At 46.2% G+C, this 18,665-nt stretch overlaps 3 protein-coding genes across 4 annotated transcripts in view; all 3 read right to left on the bottom strand.

Moving 5' to 3' along the window:
- Positions 1-868: 868 nt before the first annotated feature.
- LOC135115744 (uncharacterized) lies at positions 869-3,717 on the bottom strand. The gene is made up of 2 exons (XM_064032697.1): positions 3,474-3,717; positions 869-2,073 (listed from the first exon to the last, which is right to left on the bottom strand). Exon 2 carries the CDS (start codon positions 2,068-2,070, stop codon positions 1,624-1,626), a length of 447 nt encoding a protein of 148 aa, XP_063888767.1. The 5' UTR covers positions 2,071-2,073; positions 3,474-3,717; the 3' UTR covers positions 869-1,623.
- A 1,189-nt stretch (positions 3,718-4,906) lies between these two features.
- Positions 4,907-17,411, bottom strand: LOC135115736 (nephrin-like). Of its 2 annotated transcripts, none has more exons than XM_064032688.1 (18): positions 17,273-17,411; positions 16,221-16,333; positions 15,650-15,828; positions 14,984-15,170; positions 13,843-13,955; positions 13,373-13,475; positions 12,860-13,011; positions 12,308-12,437; positions 11,782-11,930; positions 11,502-11,677; positions 10,966-11,130; positions 10,722-10,835; positions 10,178-10,319; positions 9,736-9,897; positions 9,165-9,556; positions 8,217-8,910; positions 7,939-8,054; positions 4,907-7,269 (listed from the first exon to the last, which is right to left on the bottom strand). In XM_064032688.1, exons 2-18 carry the CDS (start codon positions 16,271-16,273, stop codon positions 6,643-6,645), a joined length of 3,654 nt encoding a protein of 1,217 aa, XP_063888758.1. In that variant the 5' UTR covers positions 16,274-16,333; positions 17,273-17,411; the 3' UTR covers positions 4,907-6,642. The 2 variants fall into 2 exon arrangements, with proteins under 2 accessions (XP_063888758.1, XP_063888759.1); XM_064032689.1 differs by lacking the exon at positions 4,907-7,269 and adding an exon at positions 7,278-7,631.
- LOC135115645 (synaptogenesis protein syg-2-like) overlaps positions 16,302-18,665 on the bottom strand; it is an 8,706-nt gene continuing 6,342 nt past the window's right edge. The window contains exons 6-9 of the mRNA XM_064032568.1: positions 18,381-18,665; positions 17,789-17,908; positions 17,273-17,455; positions 16,302-16,333 (exon numbers count right to left, since the gene is read on the bottom strand). The exon at positions 18,381-18,665 is cut by the window's right edge and continues 53 nt beyond it. Coding sequence (XP_063888638.1) covers positions 16,302-16,333; positions 17,273-17,455; positions 17,789-17,908; positions 18,381-18,665 — 620 coding nt within the window. The remainder of the gene's footprint in view (positions 16,334-17,272; positions 17,456-17,788; positions 17,909-18,380) is intronic.

Raw genomic sequence — 18,665 nt, 5'->3', positions numbered from 1 at the left:
AGATTATTCTGTTTGTTAGTATTAAACATTCCAAGATAAAGATGACGTCTCAATCTTAAGACTTTGCCACAACAGTAAGTTCAGGACACTCACCTTACCAATCACGTGTGCATCCTGTCACCAGTCCAAGCATTCACCCACCGATGCTGCCAGCAAGCTCGGCACCCTCCTCTGATAAGGGTGCCAGCAGGAGAACCACACTCAAGCAGGCAACAACAGCACCTGATAAACTGTATGCATTCAAAATACACCCACTGGAATTGAATGTATTGCACTGAACCAGGCACTTATAAATTTAATGTGCTAAGTAGTTTGTGGTATTGAATGTTGCTAATCTTGATAAACTACAAAAGCTGTCAGCTGCTTACCCAATAACTGTATATTCTTCTCCCCATAAAAAAAATAAATAAAATAAATAAATAAATAAATAAAAATCCTATCACAAGAACTTTATGTACTGTAGGAGACTTATTACTTTTAATGTAATGTGCAAAGTATTTTGAGGACAGAAGTGCTGCAGATTTTGAGACTAAAGCATGTGTTGTCTCCTTAATCAGTAACTAGATACATATTACAAAATTTCAAACTGTTACTGTCAGTGTTTCCAATCCATTATCCTATATATAATGCCACCAAATCACACATGTATGTTATCACAAAACTGTTGCGTTACCTCCCCTGAGCAATTCTCTCCTCATTAATGACTGCTTAATAGAAAAATCAAACTGATGTTATCAAAAGAAAACCCAATATGTTAGGTATCTGGCAGATCAAATGTTTAATGTCGCTGTGGATCATCATGTGCATGCAGCAGGTATGTATCAGGCCTTTTTAGGTGAGAAACAAGAACAGTTTAGAATACACAATGGCAACTGCATTTCCTTTATTGTAATCGATGTCAACAATGTGAATAAAAAAGATAATCACCTCTAACAACAATTCCTTGGCCAGTCATCAAGCAAGAGCTGAGCTAGAAATGGGAGAGTCTTGAGGGCCACTTCTGCACTGCTATAAAAAATACCCTCATTGCAAACAGTGTAACAATTCATGAAGGATTTCAGTGATGGTTTTGCTACACTGAGTGTCCTGCTTCTGCCCACCAGTGAGTCACCTCATGCTGAGTACTATACAGTTGTTATTCTATGACAAATATCTGAGCCATATAAAAACTTACAATATGGATAGTATTACAATCCAAAACGTTTGGCATTTACATCCCTGGCTGTGAGATTCTGCGATGCCTCTCAGCCTTCTCCAGTGAGATGGCTTGTGCTGAGCTGAAGGGGCAGGCAGTGTTCTGGGCTTGGCCCTCACTTGACATACACTGGGCTATCCCTTCAGGGACAGCTATTATGAACACATGCTGACGACAAATGATCTGGTCTGTAAACCAGGATCAATGCACTGCACACATCACAAACACAACTAAGGACACACAGACACACCTAAGACACACACTCACAGGGGACCACCACCTGTTTTGAACAAGAGCTCTGTCCTCTGTTCTTTCCTGTGGTTTACTGAGGACAAGAACTCATACTTTTTTAGATTTGCAGTCAGTGTATATGTTAACAGAACACTGGGGAATATTCCTCAATTCCCAAGTCTACAATCATTAAAGCATTAGAGGGGGAGCTTGCCTGCCCTGCGGAGCCGCTCCATGTGGAGGTGGTGCAGTAATTTGTTGAAGGCAAAGTACTGGTGATTGTTGGTGGGGTTGAGATCCGGGTAGTTCATGTTCAGGGATTCTGGCAGCTCCCTCCGGGATATCATTTCCTCCAGCTCACTTATGTCCTGTGGTGTGGCTCCTTGGCTGGGCCCAGCCGAGGCATGGCCCATGCCTGGGAGGTTTGCACTGGCCTGAGCCATGCTGCATTCTGGGAGGGAGGCAGCAACAGCCATGCCATTGAGCAGTCTCTCCTGGGCGAGGGCCGGGACAGGGGAGGCAGTGGGCAGGGTGGAGCCATTCAACACGTGGTTTAGCATCTGGGAAGAGTTGTCGAGGTGCAGGTTGTTGATGCGCTTGGTGAGCGGCTCCTCCTCAGGCGTCTGGTCTCGCCCCCGCTTCATCACCTGTTAGTCACACACTGTACTGTCTTTCCTCAAGGTGATGGTTACCAAGTGTATGCTGCTGCACACATCATTACTAAGTTTACATATAAATTGTACTGACAAATCTAAAATAAATATCCAATGGATGATCTTTCATTATTCTTTTAAATATTGATTCATGGATAAGATTTACCAAAAATACTTTGGAATATAAGCTGAGTTGTATAAAGTAATGGTGGAACAAAGAATAGGAAATGAGCAAGGAAAAGCTGTCTGACAGAACTCAAGCAGGAATAATTTACAATTCAAGTTTGACACATTCCAAAATCTGACAACAGTCTGTAGATAGCAACAGCACAAGTCAGAGGTATTGGTGGTGGTTAGGATTGCAGTGGCAAGACAGTCAAGCTCACCGAAACACACTTGGGTCTCAATGATCACCTGACTGGTAAACATGTCAGACTTCCGTGAATATCCTGCCAGAGGCTTGATCCCCCACGATTGCCCCTCTGGGGCCATCCACCTTCACGTCAATTTCTTAGTGATTCAAAGATACCCAAGACAGAGCATCACAGGACAGTGTGTATGTAAGCCAGTATGGAGACTATATATGACTGTTTGGTGACAAATGGAGTGACTTCTGATATTCTTTCCCTTGTAAATCTGAGGTGCTCCCTGCAAAAGTGAGGAAAGTAACACGGAGGCTGAAATAAATTTATCATTTGCCTCATTTTGAACAGTGTCTACATTACATGCATGTGTGTTAGCATTTGTCTCAAAAATGGACCAAAGCAGCAACATTTTCATCAACATGACTCAAAATTTGGCATGCTGCCTCTTCCTAAGATATGCTAAAGAGTAAGGCAACATCCCAAGAAGGGCTCACTGAAATAATAACACACAAAGTTCATGGCAAGAACACAACCACATACTGGATGGCTGGCCATGGGAGAATGGCAGTGTTAATCCAGAGTGGTTGTTGACATCTAGCATACCATGGTTCTATTAAATAATGATAAAAATGGCGAAAGTGGAATTTTCTAAAATTTTGTCTGCCATCCTCTACCCCTGACTTTTTTTTGTACTAAGTCAAATAAAACACCTCATATAACTTTTTTTCTTTTTTGTCCTCTTAGAATGACCAGGGCATTTCTCGTTATTAAATAAAATCAAGGTTCAGTGAAGTTTTCCTAGAGCTTGTGCAAGTCATGGTCCATTGTGTTAGTCGTTGCTGTTTGCCGTGACGGCACATGGCGTTTTACTTGAAGAAACACGATAAGCATGGCACAGGGAGGATATCAGGACTCAGGGCAAGGTTGTGACGTAAGAGACATAATATAGATGCAACAGAGAGGCAAGGGAAGTTGCGTGAGGGGCAGTTGGGTAAGGCAGCAGCAGGGGGCAGGTGCAGGGACACTCACGGGCTGGGGCGAGGCGGCGGGCGGCGGGTGGCTGCAGCGGCTGGTCGATCACACGCCTGCCGCTCTGCTCCTCCTTGTCTCATGTCAGCTCAGGCCTCTCCCGCCACGACGAGCCCCACAAAAAGCGGCGCCTTCCCCGTTAGTGCATGGCTGACAACCCAGGGCGGCTGTCACTCTGAGCACAAGGAATGGTCTCAGCGAGGCCCCGGGATGCAGGCTAGACCGTCCCTCGCCTCGCACGTTTTATTACATCACATACACATCGATATCCGCCACACTGAATATATCGTTATTCAAATATATGTAATTACGATACTTTTCTCCTCGTCACCAGCTGGTACAATGCAGAAGAAACGAAATTCTCAAGTGTGAAATTTAGAACTGTCCAAAAGTCGAGACCTTAATTTTATGGCAGCTCAGTCTTATTGGTAAGGATCATATTTATAAATATTTACTGCACCACTTTTTTTCGCTCAGCTTCCTTAATTTGTTAAATTTAGATCAAAATCATATATATTTCACATTAGTTTTTACAGATGCCTATTATGTAAACCTTTATAACGATTCCTGCCTCCCGAAGCCCCAGACACTACTTTTTTTCTTTGAAGCACCAAGCTTGTACCTCACTCGCCACAGCGTGACAGCACGGCCGCCACGCAGCGAGACGCGGCCGATTCCCACGTAAGCTTCGCGTCAACACACCACAGATCAGGACCGTTAAAGGCACCTGCTGGAAGTAACCTTCAGCCTTACCGAGGATGTTAATGTCCATTGCACCAGAGAGAGCAACAGAGCTGGGCACACATGAATTTTGTTACGTTCTGGCATTCAAAGTCACGCCAAAAAATAAATAATAAATTAATAAATAGCTAATTACCCTACTTTCACTTATAATACATCAGAAACATTATACAATGCGCTTCCTTCCTTTGTTATGAGCATAAAGATGCCGAAAGATGCCTAGAGTCTACATCTATAAGTAATCCTTCATTCTTCCTTTTTTCCCAGTTCAACCAAGGTGAGGTATTACATAACGCACTGGAGAATATTCGGGAGTGATGTGATGCTTGCCACAGCCGCGGGGTGGCCATGCCTGAAGGGATCAATGAATGCCGTGATGCAATGTAGCCTCACAAGCTGCTACTGTTGCCACGCCTCACACCAATCGGTAATGGGGCAGTGATGCTTGATGATAAGAACAGTAAAGTACCATTCTGCCCAATGAAAGAGCTGAATTCATAACACGGTTCATTTAGAAGTATTGCTGCCATACCAGACTTTATCAATAGCAGATAGTGATGCATAATTTGTTAATGGCGGGAATCTATTGTTGTTTTGTGCCAATGATTGTGATACTAGTTACTATCCCCCTCCCCTCGACTCCTTTCTCTCTCTCTCTCTCTCTCTCTCTCTCTCTTACATAATAAAGATTATTTTTCACGGGTATCTTTTATTAGGACTAGGTAGATTTATTACTAAATACTATAAAAGGACAAGGTACTACAAATCGAGTGTTACACAGCCCTATAGTAACAGTAATTATAATAGACCGAAATTCCTGCACTTTCATGGATTTTTTTTTTTTTCCCACGTAGGTGCGCGAGGTAGGACAAACTTTTAAAGGGAAACTCCCGGTACGGTATACACACCAACGGTACACAAATATCACGAAAAACGAACGGTGAATGCAAGGTAGTACAAATGCTACATCTTCCTAATCTTAACAACTCTGTACTGGATACGGGTACGCGTGTTTGTGATACGTGACGGGAAGAGAGTGCCAACTAACTGTGACAAACACTGTAACACTGACTGTATCTTTGGCCTCGTGAGTCTTTCCCCCCACCACCGCCAGCTGAGGGGATGCATGGTGATGGCGATCGGGCGGTGACACAGGGTAGGCTTGTCTTCTTTCATTAACTTCATGTTACCTGATGATTAGGTGTTAATTACAAATATATTAAAAGTAATTATCACCTCACCCTCGCACTGCACCGCACGGCTGCGGCCTGACGGATGGTAAAGATGGAGAAGGGCTTGGCGGACGACTGAATGACTCCTTCCTGTCACAACCTTAGTCCTTACCACGGGGACCCTCTCGGCAGAATCCTAAATGTCCCTGACCCTGCCTGTACACGACCACGAGGGTCCTCACATACCGCACGCTGGCTGGCGGCACATGGGGTATCAGACACTGCGCATTATCGTAACAGAACAGCAGCGTGTGCATCTATCTAAAGGGAGTGTTTCAAACAAGTCCACCCATACTTGTGTTAGGCCCGTGGTGTCACTGGGTTCAGGAAGCTGACAGGGAGTTTCAGACAGTTTCAGTCTTACTGGTAGACATGGTAGGGGATAGAGGAGTCACTGACTTCTAGAGGATAGTGTGGTGTTTCAGTGTTTGAGTGAGCAGTGGATGAGAAGGAGCCTTCATTTTTACAATCCTACATCACTTACTTAAGACTAGATAGTGTATGTTATCACAAACACCCTCATGAGGGCCAACAGTTCTGTTGCTGCTTGTTCTCCCACTGTGTTCTAGGCCAGGAGGTTGTACTTAGGTTATAATGAGGGAAGGTGTACTAAAGAGAGTGTGATACTTCAAAGACTGAGTGAGGTTGGTGAGTCAAAGCAAGAATCACTGAGGACACTGTGGACTAAAGAACTGCATTCACAAATGTTTGGCATCCTATCTCAACTAATTTTAACAGATTCTAGTTGAAGTTATTAGGGTTTTAAGGTCGTTTTCATGATTCTAGTGACGGTTTTAGAAAAAATCTGCTCCACCAAATGGAAAAACACCCACAAACCCAACTAAATCGTTCCTGTGGCCTTTGAAAACAGTTTTATTGCAAGGCCAAAGTGACTAGGAGACACAGCAAAATGTTCTTCATCTGCAGCTGCAGTCACCAATCCTCACTTGTCTTCTCCACAAGGCGCTGTCTTCTATTTTCTCTCCTCTTGAACCTCTGTATTTCAACTTGACTCTAATTCAGTTTTTCTATCTATCATTTCACCTGCAGAGAACAACATAAACACGCAATGGATTGTCTACACATCTCAGGGTAGTGTAGGGTATTAGGGTGGAATGTATGATACAGAAAAGTCTTGATACTGGTCAGGGAAGGCATGGTGGTGCTTGTGATATGTGACTTTTTCCTCTCTATCTCTACTTTTTCTTATCAACAGTTCCCTTGGCTCTTTTGGTTGATCCGTGACGAACATAATCGTGTGGAAACCTTGGGCGTGAGGTGGAGGAGACAACAGCAGAGGGGGTGAAAGTGGAGGAGGCTGTGGTGATGGTGGTAGTGGGTGGTGGTGGTGGTGGCAATGGAGGAGATGACGTGCTGTTATTACTCTTGTTGTTGCCGTTGCTGCTGCTGTTGGGGATGAGGAAGGCAGGCACAGCAACGATAGAATCACGGGAGCTTATTCTGCTGTTCATCTGACTGCCCTGCCCTCTGCTGTAAAGGTCTTGCTGTGAGGACCGCTGGTTGCTGTACCCTCCTACTCTTCCTCCTCTTGGTCCCCCCAGAATTCCTGCTACTCTTCCTCTTCCTGCAACTTCACTCGTCTCTGGCTGCTGTTTCTGATTCTGCTGTGTTGCAGTGCTGTACCCACTGTCCCCAACCTCCTGGTGAGGCTGCTGTGATGTGCTATGCTGCTGCTGTTGCTGCTGTTGCGTTTCAGGTGCATCTTGAGCGTCACAGCGTCGGAGGGAGCCGTGGAAGCTGCTACGGCGCTGCTGTGTGCTGTTACTGCTGTGTGGATCATTCTCATACTCGCAGCAGTCAGCCTGGTATCATGAATGGTCTTAGTGGGCTGGCATTGTGTTGCCTCATGAGTTTATTCAGTTATTCACTTAATCTATCAAGCATGTGGTTGCGGGTGTCTGGTGTGCCAGTGGGTAGGGTACTCTTGCACATCACAGGACAGGAGGGAATAATGGTTTTGTCATGCAGTTTTATAATGTACTCACTATCACAGCATATCACTGGAGAGAGAGAGAGTGAGCAAGAGAGGTAGGAGGGTTTCATCATAAAAATTCCCATGCTTTGTTCACCATCAATGCATATCGCTGAAGAAAAACACACGGGGTTCAAGGTGTAGTTTTCATGCTGCAGTCCCATCAGATTTACTACTGTTGACTGCGTGATTCTGTAGATCAGAAACACTTCATCTGAACACCAAGGGAATATTCATCTTTTAACTAATTTTGTGCACCACGAATGCTGTCTGGTACCATGCAGTTCAGTCAGTCTGGCTGTTTGATATATATCACACACACACACACACACACACACACAGGGCATCACAGGCTTGCCTCCATGTTCTGTCTACTTGTCAGGAGAGTTACAAGGGATGACAATTGGTGCTGATGGTGGTGGTATGCAGAGATGCTATTGATATTGGTGGCACTGATGATGATGGCTGATGTGCAATTCTAACAGTTCAAAACACTTACCTGGCACGTCCTGGGCTGTAATCGCGCTCCACGGGGCCGCTGAAGGGTGGAGAACTGCGAGGGTGGAGCACGACGACTCCTGGGTCCCAGGGTGGCATAGCCCATGGGAGCAGCGCCTGGCAGGAACACAAGGTGGAGATTAGATTGCATCCTTACCTCCCTCAGTCCATATGATTCCATTGTTGCAGTGGCTAACAGTAAATTAACCAATCCATCCTTAACCTACTCTCTCCTTGTTTCTCCACACCCTCCATCACACACAGATAAAAATTCCTCACCAGCAGCAAAGGAGGACTGGCCACAACGTGCTTCATAATACTCCGAACTGAGGCTGTACAGACTTGATGGGTTGAGACTTGTGTATAACTGCCCCTGCTGCACCACGGATGGCAGGGATTGTGGCTCACTTTGGGGGCATGGGAGACTCTGGCAGGGATGCACAGAGTAGTGGGGGCAGCCAGGAGGGGGCAGGGGACGGATGTACCCTTGGGAATAAGTGCGAGAGTGACTGCTGTGGAAGGAGGCCAGAGAAATCTGATCATCTCCAGGGGTGCCGGCATCTGAGCTCCTCCTCTGCTCCTGCTGGGGAAGGATGCTGGTGGAGGCGGAGGTGGGAAGACCTGGGGAGGCGTCATAGGTGCTGGAGGTTAGCGAACACACCTCCGGGTCATGATGGTGGTGGTGATGATGGTGTGGGTGAGGATGCATGTGGTGGTGGTGATGGTGGTGGTAGGGACTCTCACCTCCTGCTCCTGTGTTACCCCCACCACCTACACCACCACCACCACAGCCTCCTCCTCCTCCTCCTCCTCCGCCACTACTTCGACGCTCACGGCAAGGCACTCCTCCGTTCTCCCTCACTCCTCCACTCTTGAAGGAGGTGATACTGCCCCTCCTCATCAGTCCTCCGTTCTGCATGGGTGAGGCGTTCATGTTCACCTCGCCCATCCCGTCACAGACTTCCATCCCAACCTGAGAGAAGGAGAATCTGAGTGAAAATTTAAAGAGAAAACATAATTTCATCAGTGGACATATGACAAAAGGGTTTTACAGTATCATTAAAATCAACAATTCTGAAGAGGAAGAAGAAGAAGAAGAAGAAGAAGAAGAAGAAGAAGAAGAAGAAGAAGAAGAAGAAGAAGAAGAAGATGACAACAATGACCACAAAGAGGAAAAATAATGACAGTGATGAAGATGGAGAAGAAAAAAATAAGTGATGTATCTACCTGACAGGTGCCTGGTGGAAGTGGGAAGACCACCTGTTGTTGTTGTTGTTGTTGTTGTTGCTGCTGTTGTTGCTGTTGTTGTTGCTGCTGCTGCTGCTGCTGCTGCTGTTGTTGTTGCTGTTGATTGTTGCCATTATGCTGCGGCTGGAAGAAATTGCCACGATTGTTGTTGTGGTGGTGGAGGAGGAGTGTAGTGGAGGCGCTGGTGGTGGAGGGCAGCAGGTGCTGAGGCAGTGGTGGAGGAGGAGGGGGAGGGTTGGTGGTGGGAGCAACAAGGCTGGTGGTAGTGGTGGTGGTGGATGAGGTGGAAGCGTTATGGTGAGGAGATGCCATGTGGTTCGCTCCACTGTAGCCATCTAGTGACACCTCCATCTTGGTGGTGGAAGCAGAACCTGTAGAAGAAAGAAAAGGAAAGAAAAAGAAAGAGAAATCAGACATGCAATATTTGTTTCTTTATTGCACCAATAAAATACACTTCTTTATGACATATCAAGTTCTTATATATCTTAACTCATGATATTGTGATGCATGCTCAAGTTTATTCAATGAATGATTTGTTGCGCTGTCTCACTTGCGGCAAGGCGCGTCCTGGCTCTGCGCCGCACAAAGCAAGCAATGATGGCAATGTTGAGGAGCAGCAGCGAGGCACCTGTCAGACTCATCACCACCAGGATAAGGCGAGGCACGCGCCACCGACCCATCCCCAGAGCTCCGCCACTCCCCTCAGGCCCCACTGTAAATTTCGGCAGCATTTTAATTTACCAGAAGTTGACAAAACATAAAATATCACAAGCAGAAACACATAATTGACAGACTGACAGATTCATTGGCAGCCTGACTGACCCACTGACTCTATGATAGACTGCCTGACTGATACACCAACTAGCTGAGTGATATTTTGACTGACTCATCATTGACTGACTGACTACCTAAAATATTACAAAGCTTCTCTTCTGTCAGACTGAACTAATCCACTGACTGACTCTAGCTTCCTGCCTGCCTGAAAGACGGACCGGGCAGTGTGGCAAGGAGTGGTGGCTTCAGGAATTCTGAGGCGCCCTGGTCATTGGTGGCCCTGATGCTGAACAGGTAGTTACGTGCCGTCAGCCCCGTCAGTGTGGTGCCTGCTGTGTTGCCGCCTGAGAGTTCCACTGTCTGTAAAAGTAGTAGTAGTAGTAGTAGTAGTAGTAGTAGTAGTAGTAGTAGTAGTAGTAGTAGTAGTAGTAGTAAGAGGAAGAAGAGGAGGAGGAGGAGGAGGAGGAAAGGCAACACCATTGTAGTGCTCTCTGGTGGCAGGTTTATGAAATATTTAGCTTACTACATTACATCTAATTCAGCAACTACATTTCCCACTGGCAGGAGCTTCATGAACCACTAATAAGCAAGGAATAACTGGGAAGCAGTTTATGTACATACTCGTATATTTCTAAGTAAAAAACAACACTTGCAATCATTACTTAAGCAGTTTCTGTGTGTTGAAGCCTCACAACATGCAGGGAGGGAAGACAACACTGCATGTATTCACCATTGCTAGTGTGTGGCAGGCTGTGTGCTCACCTGGTGATCAAGTGTCCCTGTGGCGCGGTACCTGATGGTGTAGCCACGTGGGAGGCCTCCAGCGAAGTTAGGAATCCATGAGAGGGAGACACTGGAGGAGGTGATGTTGGTAACCTGCAGGAGGGAGAGGAGGAATGGATTACTAGTTCACTTAGTTTCTTCCTTTTTTATTAGGAATTCTCATTATTATTATCTCTCTCTCTCTCTCTCTCTCTCTCTCTCTCTCTCTCTCTCTCTCTCTCACCGTGAAGTTAGTGGGTGGATGAGGGCGTGCGGGTGGGTTGAGGGCAATGGCAGAGGAGTCAGAGCCAAGGGCGTTGTGCGCGGAGCATGAGTACTTGCCATAGTCTTCCTTCTCCACCTGCAGGACCTCCAGCACGGACGCCCACAGCACCAGGCCATCCACCAGCTGCAATAATAATACAATAGTTGAAATTATTTACTTCAATGACTGCAATCCTCTTTCATTATAGGGTAATTAGTGTATAGAATTTTGATGAAGTGAGACTGTTTGAGCACTAGACTCGCACGCAGTATAAATAATGTCAGGAGTGGAATTCAAACCAGTATAAATGGTGTCAGGAGTGGGATTCAAACTCATACTTGCTGTGAGGACAAGAAACTCACCACAATGCTACTGGCAGAGAAGCTACCTTGAGTCTAACATCACTGTGACTATGAAAATGTTAATGGGTAGTAACGGTCATAGTTGTAATAGTAGCAATGCAAAAGTAGTAGTAGTAGTAGTAGTAGTAGTAGTAGTAGTAGTATAATTGGTACCTGTGGCTCATGGAGATCGTATTTGGGCCCTGACTGGAGGGTGAGGCCATCCTCGGTAGTCCAGGAAAAAGAGGGGGCAGGGGCGGCCCTCACTCGGCACACCAGACGTCCCCGGCCCCCCACTGCCGCCCAGGACCCTCCAGCCCCTGCTGCCTCCACCACCATGCGGGGTGGCTCTGTTAGTGACACCATCATTAGTAGTAGTAGTAATCATCGTTTTCCTTTCTACACACCCCATCACCTCTCCCTCTCCTTCAGCCACTATGTCAGACATACTCACGCGTCACGATGACCTTGGTGGACACAGGGGGCGTGGAGGCCACCACATTGGAGGCATGGCACAGGTAGAGGCCTGTGTGCTGCTCCGTGGCCGCCTCCAGCACGAGTCTCGCCACACTCACGCCCGAGGACAGGGTTTGTGCTGTGGTGCTGTGAAGGGATCAAAGGTGGTGGGTTAGGTTACATAGCAGTAGTAGTGGTAGTAGTAACAGTGGAAGATGCAAGGGATAGAAACAACCGGAGGAGATGCATGCATGGCGCCAACTCCTGACTCTAAGGAAACAGTGAAAGGAGGAGGAGGAGGAGGAGGAGGAGGAGGAGGAGGAGAAATAGTAGTAGTAGTAGTAGTAGTAGTAGTAGTAGAAAATTACGTAGTCACTATGTCAGTTAGTCAGGCAGGCAGTCAATCTGTCTATCTATTTTATTTTATATTAGTATACAACAATATGTTCACTACTTAAATCTGGATAAATTTAAATATGTAATCTTTTAATCTATCTCTCTCTCTCTCTCTCTCTCTCTCTCACCTGTTGAAGGCATTGCTGGTCGTCCAGGTGAGGGTGGGGCGTGGGTTGCCTCCTGCAGAACACTCCACTGTGGCAGCGCCTCCCTCCCCTACCGTCACTCTCTCCACCGCCTGCAGGTTCTCAGGTCCGTCTGTGGCAGGGGCGGGGCGTGTGAGTGTGGCTGACGTGTGTTTCTCTTTTTATCTTTAATTTCTTCGCCAGAGTAACATATCATTCCTATTTCAAAATCTGGCAAAATATTCTCTCTCTCTCTCTCTCTCTCTCTCTCTCTCTCTCTCTCTCTCTCTCTCTCTCTCTGGCAAAATTTCCGAGAAGGTTATGGCTGTGAGACTAATGAACTAACTGTTAGGAAACACTATTTTAACTCCCGTTCAATATACTGGGAGTTTTTACTTACTGGACTTTGATTTTTCACTATTTTTGCAATCCACTGACATGTACAATACTAAATGGTTAAATAAAACTCAATCAGTCTCTCTCTCTCTCTCTCTCTCTCTCTCTCTCTCTCTCTCTCTCTCTCTCTCTCTCTCTCTCTCTCTCTCTCTCTCTTACACTGCACATTCAGTATAAAGGATGCGTTGACGGCGCCCCTTGGGTTGTAGGCGCTGACGGAGTAGTTCCCAGAGAGGTTGCGGCCCACCTTACCCAGCCGCAGCTCCCCCTGTGTGGCCTCGAGCGTCTCTTCCCCTCGCCTCCACCAGTACCTGCAGGCGGAGCAATTGTGGAGGGATGAAAGGAACATATGAACGTAAGAACACAGGGCTTGGTGCAAAAAGGCATCAGACCTACACATGGCAGTCCCTATATAAAAAGATGCCTACCCATTTCCACCTATCAACATGCTACACCCTCTGTATTCCTTTAGTCTCACACTTTTTATTCATTTAACTATTAATCTAAACAAAGGAGGAAAGAGAGGAGGTATGGGAGACACACTAGAGAAAGAATGACATAGTATATAACAGAAAAATAATAAGGGGAGGAAGAGGAAGAAGAAATAAGTAAGTAGCAAAGTGACATAGAGGATTAACATAAGCAGAAGTAGCATTAGCAGCAGTACAGTACCTGAGTGGGCCGGGGTTGGCAAGGGCCGTCGCTGTCACCACCAACTCTGCTCCTTCATACACATCAAGTTGCTCTGGGGGCTTGACCATCCACTGGGGAGCGTCTGTAGTGCGGGGAGGAAAGAGAGGTTGAAAATGGTCATCCTTGTTAGAGAAGGGACTGGGAGGAATATTAGGAGACAGAGAAATAAGTGTATAGGAAGGTAAGGAAAGAGTACAAGGAGAAACAGAAAGGATGATAGCAATAAGGGAAGGAAGAACAGGAAATAGAAAAATCAGAGGTAAGAAAGAAGGAAGGCTATGAGAAGGAAAGGGAAGGACACTGGATTGGGGTGTCAGAGAGAAAGACAAAAAGGACATGGGAAGGAAAACGAAAGGGCAGGGGGTAGTAGTAGGGAAGGAAAGAAAATAGGAGAGTCAGAGAGAAGAAAGAAGAATAAGAAAAGGAAAGACAACAGAAGAAACACTCACGAAGGACGTTGAGAATAAGTTCCTGCCGCACCTCGACGCCCAGCCCATTGGAAGCCTCACACTGAAAGGCGCGTCCATTGTCCTCTGCCGTGGTGCTCAGGTGAAGCTCAGACCTGCAGGAAGTTAAGGAGTTAAGTAAGCGACAGATACAAGATTCTGAAAGAGGAGAAATCTGATTGGTACTAGGCAAAATAATGAGATTTGGAGTAGTTTTCTTTTCTATCATGGTGACCAGCGTAACACACACACACACACACACACACACAAACACACGAAAGAGGTGATGACAAAAGGAGAATTTAATGATTACAACAACTATACAAAGAGAAAAAAAAATTACCGAGGCATACTTGTTTTGAAATTTAAACATCTCAATAACAAAAACGCCAACATTACGTGAATTTTGGACTACATGAGAAAAGGAAAGCAAAGAGAAAGAGACAAACAAAATTTCTTCCCTCCTTACACACCCCTTCCCTCACCCCCCCAAAAAAAAAAGAACAAAATTAGGCACCATTAGAAAGACAATGAGACAAAACAACTGAATTAAACAGAGAGAGAGAGAGAGAGAGAGAGAGAGAGAGAGAGAGAGAGAGAGAGAGAGAGAGAGGTACGAATGGTGAGGGAAGGGAGGGTAAAAAGAGATTACAAGAGAAGATAATATGGGGAGAAGGGAGGAGAAGAGGAGGGGGAGATAAGGAGGGAATCACGTTGAGAGGAAGGAGGAGGGGGAGATGAAAGGTGGAAGAGGGAGATGAGATGTAAGGAAAGGGAAGATATGGGGGAGAAGAGGAAAAGTAGGGTCAGGAGGAAGAGAGGAAAAAGGGAGGAGTTGTGAGATGAGGACGAGATGAGAGAAAGGAGATGAGAAGGAAAGTAAAGAAAAACAGAAGCTTGAGAGAGAAAACGATAAGTAGTAGAGAATAATAATAATAATAATAATAATAATAATAATAATAATAATAATAATAAGAAGAAGAAGAAGAAGAAGAAGAAGAAGGGATGACGAAAAAGATCCGGAACTTAAACACAACAAACAAAACACACATCAAATAATCCCAAATAGACGAAAGGAAGGAAAAGAAAAGAGAAGAATGAAGATACAAAACACACCACCACCATCACCACCACCACTATTCACCTGGTTACCATGCCCCCAAACGCCCCGCTGGAGGTGCTGACAATAGCGCCGTGCAGGGAGGCCGAAGTGGAGGTCCAGGTGATGTTGGAGGGAGGCAGACTCGCCGTGGACTCACAGGACAGCGTCACCACCTGCCCCTCCTCCACCGTGCCGGGCGTCACCTCCCCCGTCACCTCCCACGGCGGGACTAAGGGTGGGGGGGGAGGGATGGTAAGATTAAAAGCCCATTTTTTCTTAACTAATTGCTTTTTTCCCTTCTTTTTTTTTCTTTTACTTATCAAAGAAACCAGGCTGAGACATAAAATGTATATATAAAAAAGGAAAAAAATAACCGCTAGTAGTCATATCAGATTTCAGTTTAAACTTTCATAACTTTAAACTGAAGTTCTTTTACATCAATATAATTTTTTTGGGGGGCGAGTGAACAAATGAGAAACGAACGTACTCCTCCTCCTCCTCCTCCTCCTCCTACTACTACTACTACTACTACTACTTCGACTATTACTCTTTCCCCTCTTCCTTTTCTTCCCCCTACTTTTTTTTTTTTGGAGCGAGGGGGAGTGAGAAAAGAAATAAAAGAAAAGAAAATATAGAATGAACTCCTCCAGTTATTATTACTCCTCCTCCTCCTCCTCCTCCTCCTCCTCCTCCTCCTCCCACACTCACACAGCACCGTCAGGGTCCCCGAAGTGGAGTGGGGCGTGGCGTTGGCTGCCGTGCTGGTAACATCACAAGACACCTCCTTCCTGTTGTCAGCCGCCGTCACCTCCACCTCCGCCCGGGCCTCCGTCACCCCCCCCTCCACAACCACCTCCGTCGCCACCTGATCCTCCCCCTTGAACACTCTGAAGGAAGAAACAGTGGTTGTTGTTGTTGTTGTTGTTGTTGTTGTTGTTGTTGTGGTTGATATTGTTGTTGCAGTGGTAGTAGTAGTAGTAGTAGTAGTAGTAGTAGTAGTAGTAGTAGTAGTAGTAGTAGTAGTAGTAGTAGTAGTTGTTGTTGTTGTTGTTTATAGTTAAGAACACGAAAAAATAAATAAATAAATAAGAGAGAGAGAGAGAGAGAGAGAGAGAGAGAGAGAGAGAGAGAGAGAGAGAGAGAGAGAGAGAGAGAGAGAGAGAATTAAAAAAGCAAAGGGAGAGAAAACCAAAATTATTCATCTATTCTATAAACAACAAGGTCAGGTCAGGTCAAAATTGAATATGTAAGGTCAAGGAACAAAAGGTCAATGGATCACCTGATCGTGGGCGGCGGATGACCCCCCACGCTCATGCAGGTCAGGTCAAGCATGGTTCCGGCCACCACAGGGTCACGGAGGTCAATCTTGAAACACAGGGGGGCCCGCGGGACCTGTGGGGGGATGTCAGAGGTCAGAGAATGAGGTCAAGTTTTAGAACCTGTTGGGAATTTGAGGTTAAAGGTCATATTTTGGTGAGTAGGTGACTGTTCTCTCTCTCTCTCTCTCTCTCTCTCTCTCTCTCTCTCTCTCTCTCTCTCTCTCTCTCTCTCTCTCTCTCTCTCTCTCTCTCTCTCTCTCTCTCTCTCTCTCTCTCTCTCTCTCTCTCTCCTTCAACCACCATCGCTCTCCCATTCACAACACCGCCGACAGATAAAAGTAGCGATGGTAGTGATAAAATCTGTCCCTCTTCCTCTTTCACCTCTCCTCTCCTCTCACTTCCCCTCTCCCTTCACCTCCTCACCTCTCTCTCTCTCTCTCTCTCTCTCTCTCTCTCTCTCTCTCTCTCTCTCTCTCTCTCTCTCTCTCTATTCCAACTTTCCTTAAATCAATCCTATTTATTTCCATCTTTCTTTCCCTCCCTCTTCTGAATCTCTTCCTTTCTTTGCTCTCTTCTTTCCATTTTCTCTCTCTCCCTCTCCTCTTTCTTCATTCATCTTCCTTTCCTCTTCTTCCCTTCCCATACTGATAACGGTTCTAAATTAACACCAGTCCCTCCCACTACTTCCCCATTCCTCTCTCTCTCATTTCTAGTCATTCCCATCACCACTTCTATAACATTAATCCTTCCCCATTCATCTCTCACCCATTTCTTTCACATTCCCCTTCTTAAATCTAGCCATTCTCTTCCTCCCATTTCTTCTCCATTCCATTCCCTTTTAAATCTAGCCATTCCCTCCCTTTCATTACTCTCCCCATTCCCTTCCTTCTTACATCTAACCGTCCCCTCCCTCCCATTCCTTCCCCATTTCCCTTCCTCTCGCATTTAATCATCTTCACCATCACTACAATACCCTCCATCTCAATCTTCCACCACCACCACCACCACCTACGGGTAACAGTAATAGTGGTGGTTCTCCTGATGACTTGCTCCACCGCTGGATTAAGGGCACGGCACTCCACCCTCAGCGGACTCACGGCGGCGCTATCCACCCGCTGGCTCACCCGGGAGGAGGTCACCCAGCCCCCCGCGCCGTCCTTGGCCACCACCGACTTGCTGTTCTCCACCACCTCGCCTGCAGGAAAGGAGGTCATGGTGGTGGTGGTGGTGTTGTTACTGTGTGTGTGTGTGTGTGTGTGTGTGTGTGTGTGTGTGTGTGTGTGTGTGTGTGTGTGTGTGTGTGTGTGTGTGTGTGTGTGTGTGTCAACATAATACATTCACATAATATTTAACAGTCTAAAAGATAAGAAAAGAAAAGAAAAAAAAAGACGAGAAAGAGGAAGAAAAGAAGACAAAGAAGAAGACAAAACGAGTTGGATAGAGACACATAAGGAAAACGAGAGGAAAAATAAAAAGAAGAAAGACAGGTTAAGGAAGACCACCACCACCACCACCACCAGCAGCTCACCTTGCAGAGTCCAGGTGATAGAGGCAGGGGGGTTGGAGTCACTAGTTTCGCAGGTAAGGTTCAGTGTGTCCCCGGCGCCCACCTGAGCAGGGCCGCGGATGGAGACACTGGCAGGGGCGTCTGTGTGTCAAGGGCGACGCGACATGTGTTAGAACATAAGAACATAAGAACATAAGAAATAAGGGAAGCTGCAAGAAGCGACCAGGCTTACACGTGGCAGTCCCTGTATGAAGTTAGGGGAGCGATTACATGGTGTGTGACTCTCTCTCTCTCTCTCTCTCTCTCTCTCTCTCTCTCTCTCTCTCTCTCTCTCTCTCTCTCTCTCTCTCTCTCTCTCTCTCTCTCTCTCTCTCTCTCTCTTATTATTATTACTATTGTTATTGTTATTATTATCATCATTATTACTATTATTATTATTCTCATTATCATTGCTACTACTACTACTACTACTACTACTACTACTACTACTACTACAACTACTACTGCTACTACTACTACATACTACATACTACTATTATTACTACTACTACTACAACAAGAACTATTACTACTGTACCACCACCACCACCACCACCACCACCAGCACACTCACAGTACACCGTCAGCGTCACATTGGCCACAAGCGGTTCCTTCAGGAGATCATTAGACACACGACACTCCAGAAGGGCGGTATCCTCCTGCGGGGTGAGGACCAACTCATGGGCATTCACTACCACCTTGGCCACGCCCACCTCCTCTTGCCCGCCATCAGAAGAGGAGGAGAGGAAGGACGAGGTAGTGGTAGTATCATCCAGAAGGTTCCCATTTCTGTACCACAACACCCAGGGCCTCGGGTTCCCCCCTTGGAGGTACAGGTGATGGTGCGCCGCTCCCCCGC

This window comes from Scylla paramamosain, chromosome 29 (assembly GCF_035594125.1).
Source record: "Scylla paramamosain isolate STU-SP2022 chromosome 29, ASM3559412v1, whole genome shotgun sequence".
Classification (NCBI taxonomy): Eukaryota; Metazoa; Arthropoda; class Malacostraca; order Decapoda; family Portunidae; genus Scylla; species Scylla paramamosain.
Note: the sequence above shows the minus strand (reverse complement) of the source record. Positions and strands in the feature narration are given on the sequence as shown.

What these genes read in the sequence shown, in the direction of transcription:
- LOC135115744 (XM_064032697.1), bottom strand. Translation starts at nt 2,070, where the DNA reads ATGAAGCGGGGGCGAGACCAGACGCCTGAGGAGGAGCCGCTCACCAAG.
- LOC135115736 (XM_064032688.1), bottom strand. Translation starts at nt 16,273, where the DNA reads ATGCTTGACCTGACCTGCATGAGCGTGGGGGGTCATCCGCCGCCCACG. An exon ending in GCCAACCCCGGCCCACTCAG is followed by an intron (nt 13,012 to 13,372) that starts GTACTGTACTGC and finishes CTCCGCCTGCAG; the next exon opens with GTACTGGTGGAGGCGAGGGG. An exon ending in CAGGACGCGCCTTGCCGCAA is followed by an intron (nt 9,557 to 9,735) that starts GTGAGACAGCGC and finishes TTTCTTCTACAG; the next exon opens with GTTCTGCTTCCACCACCAAG.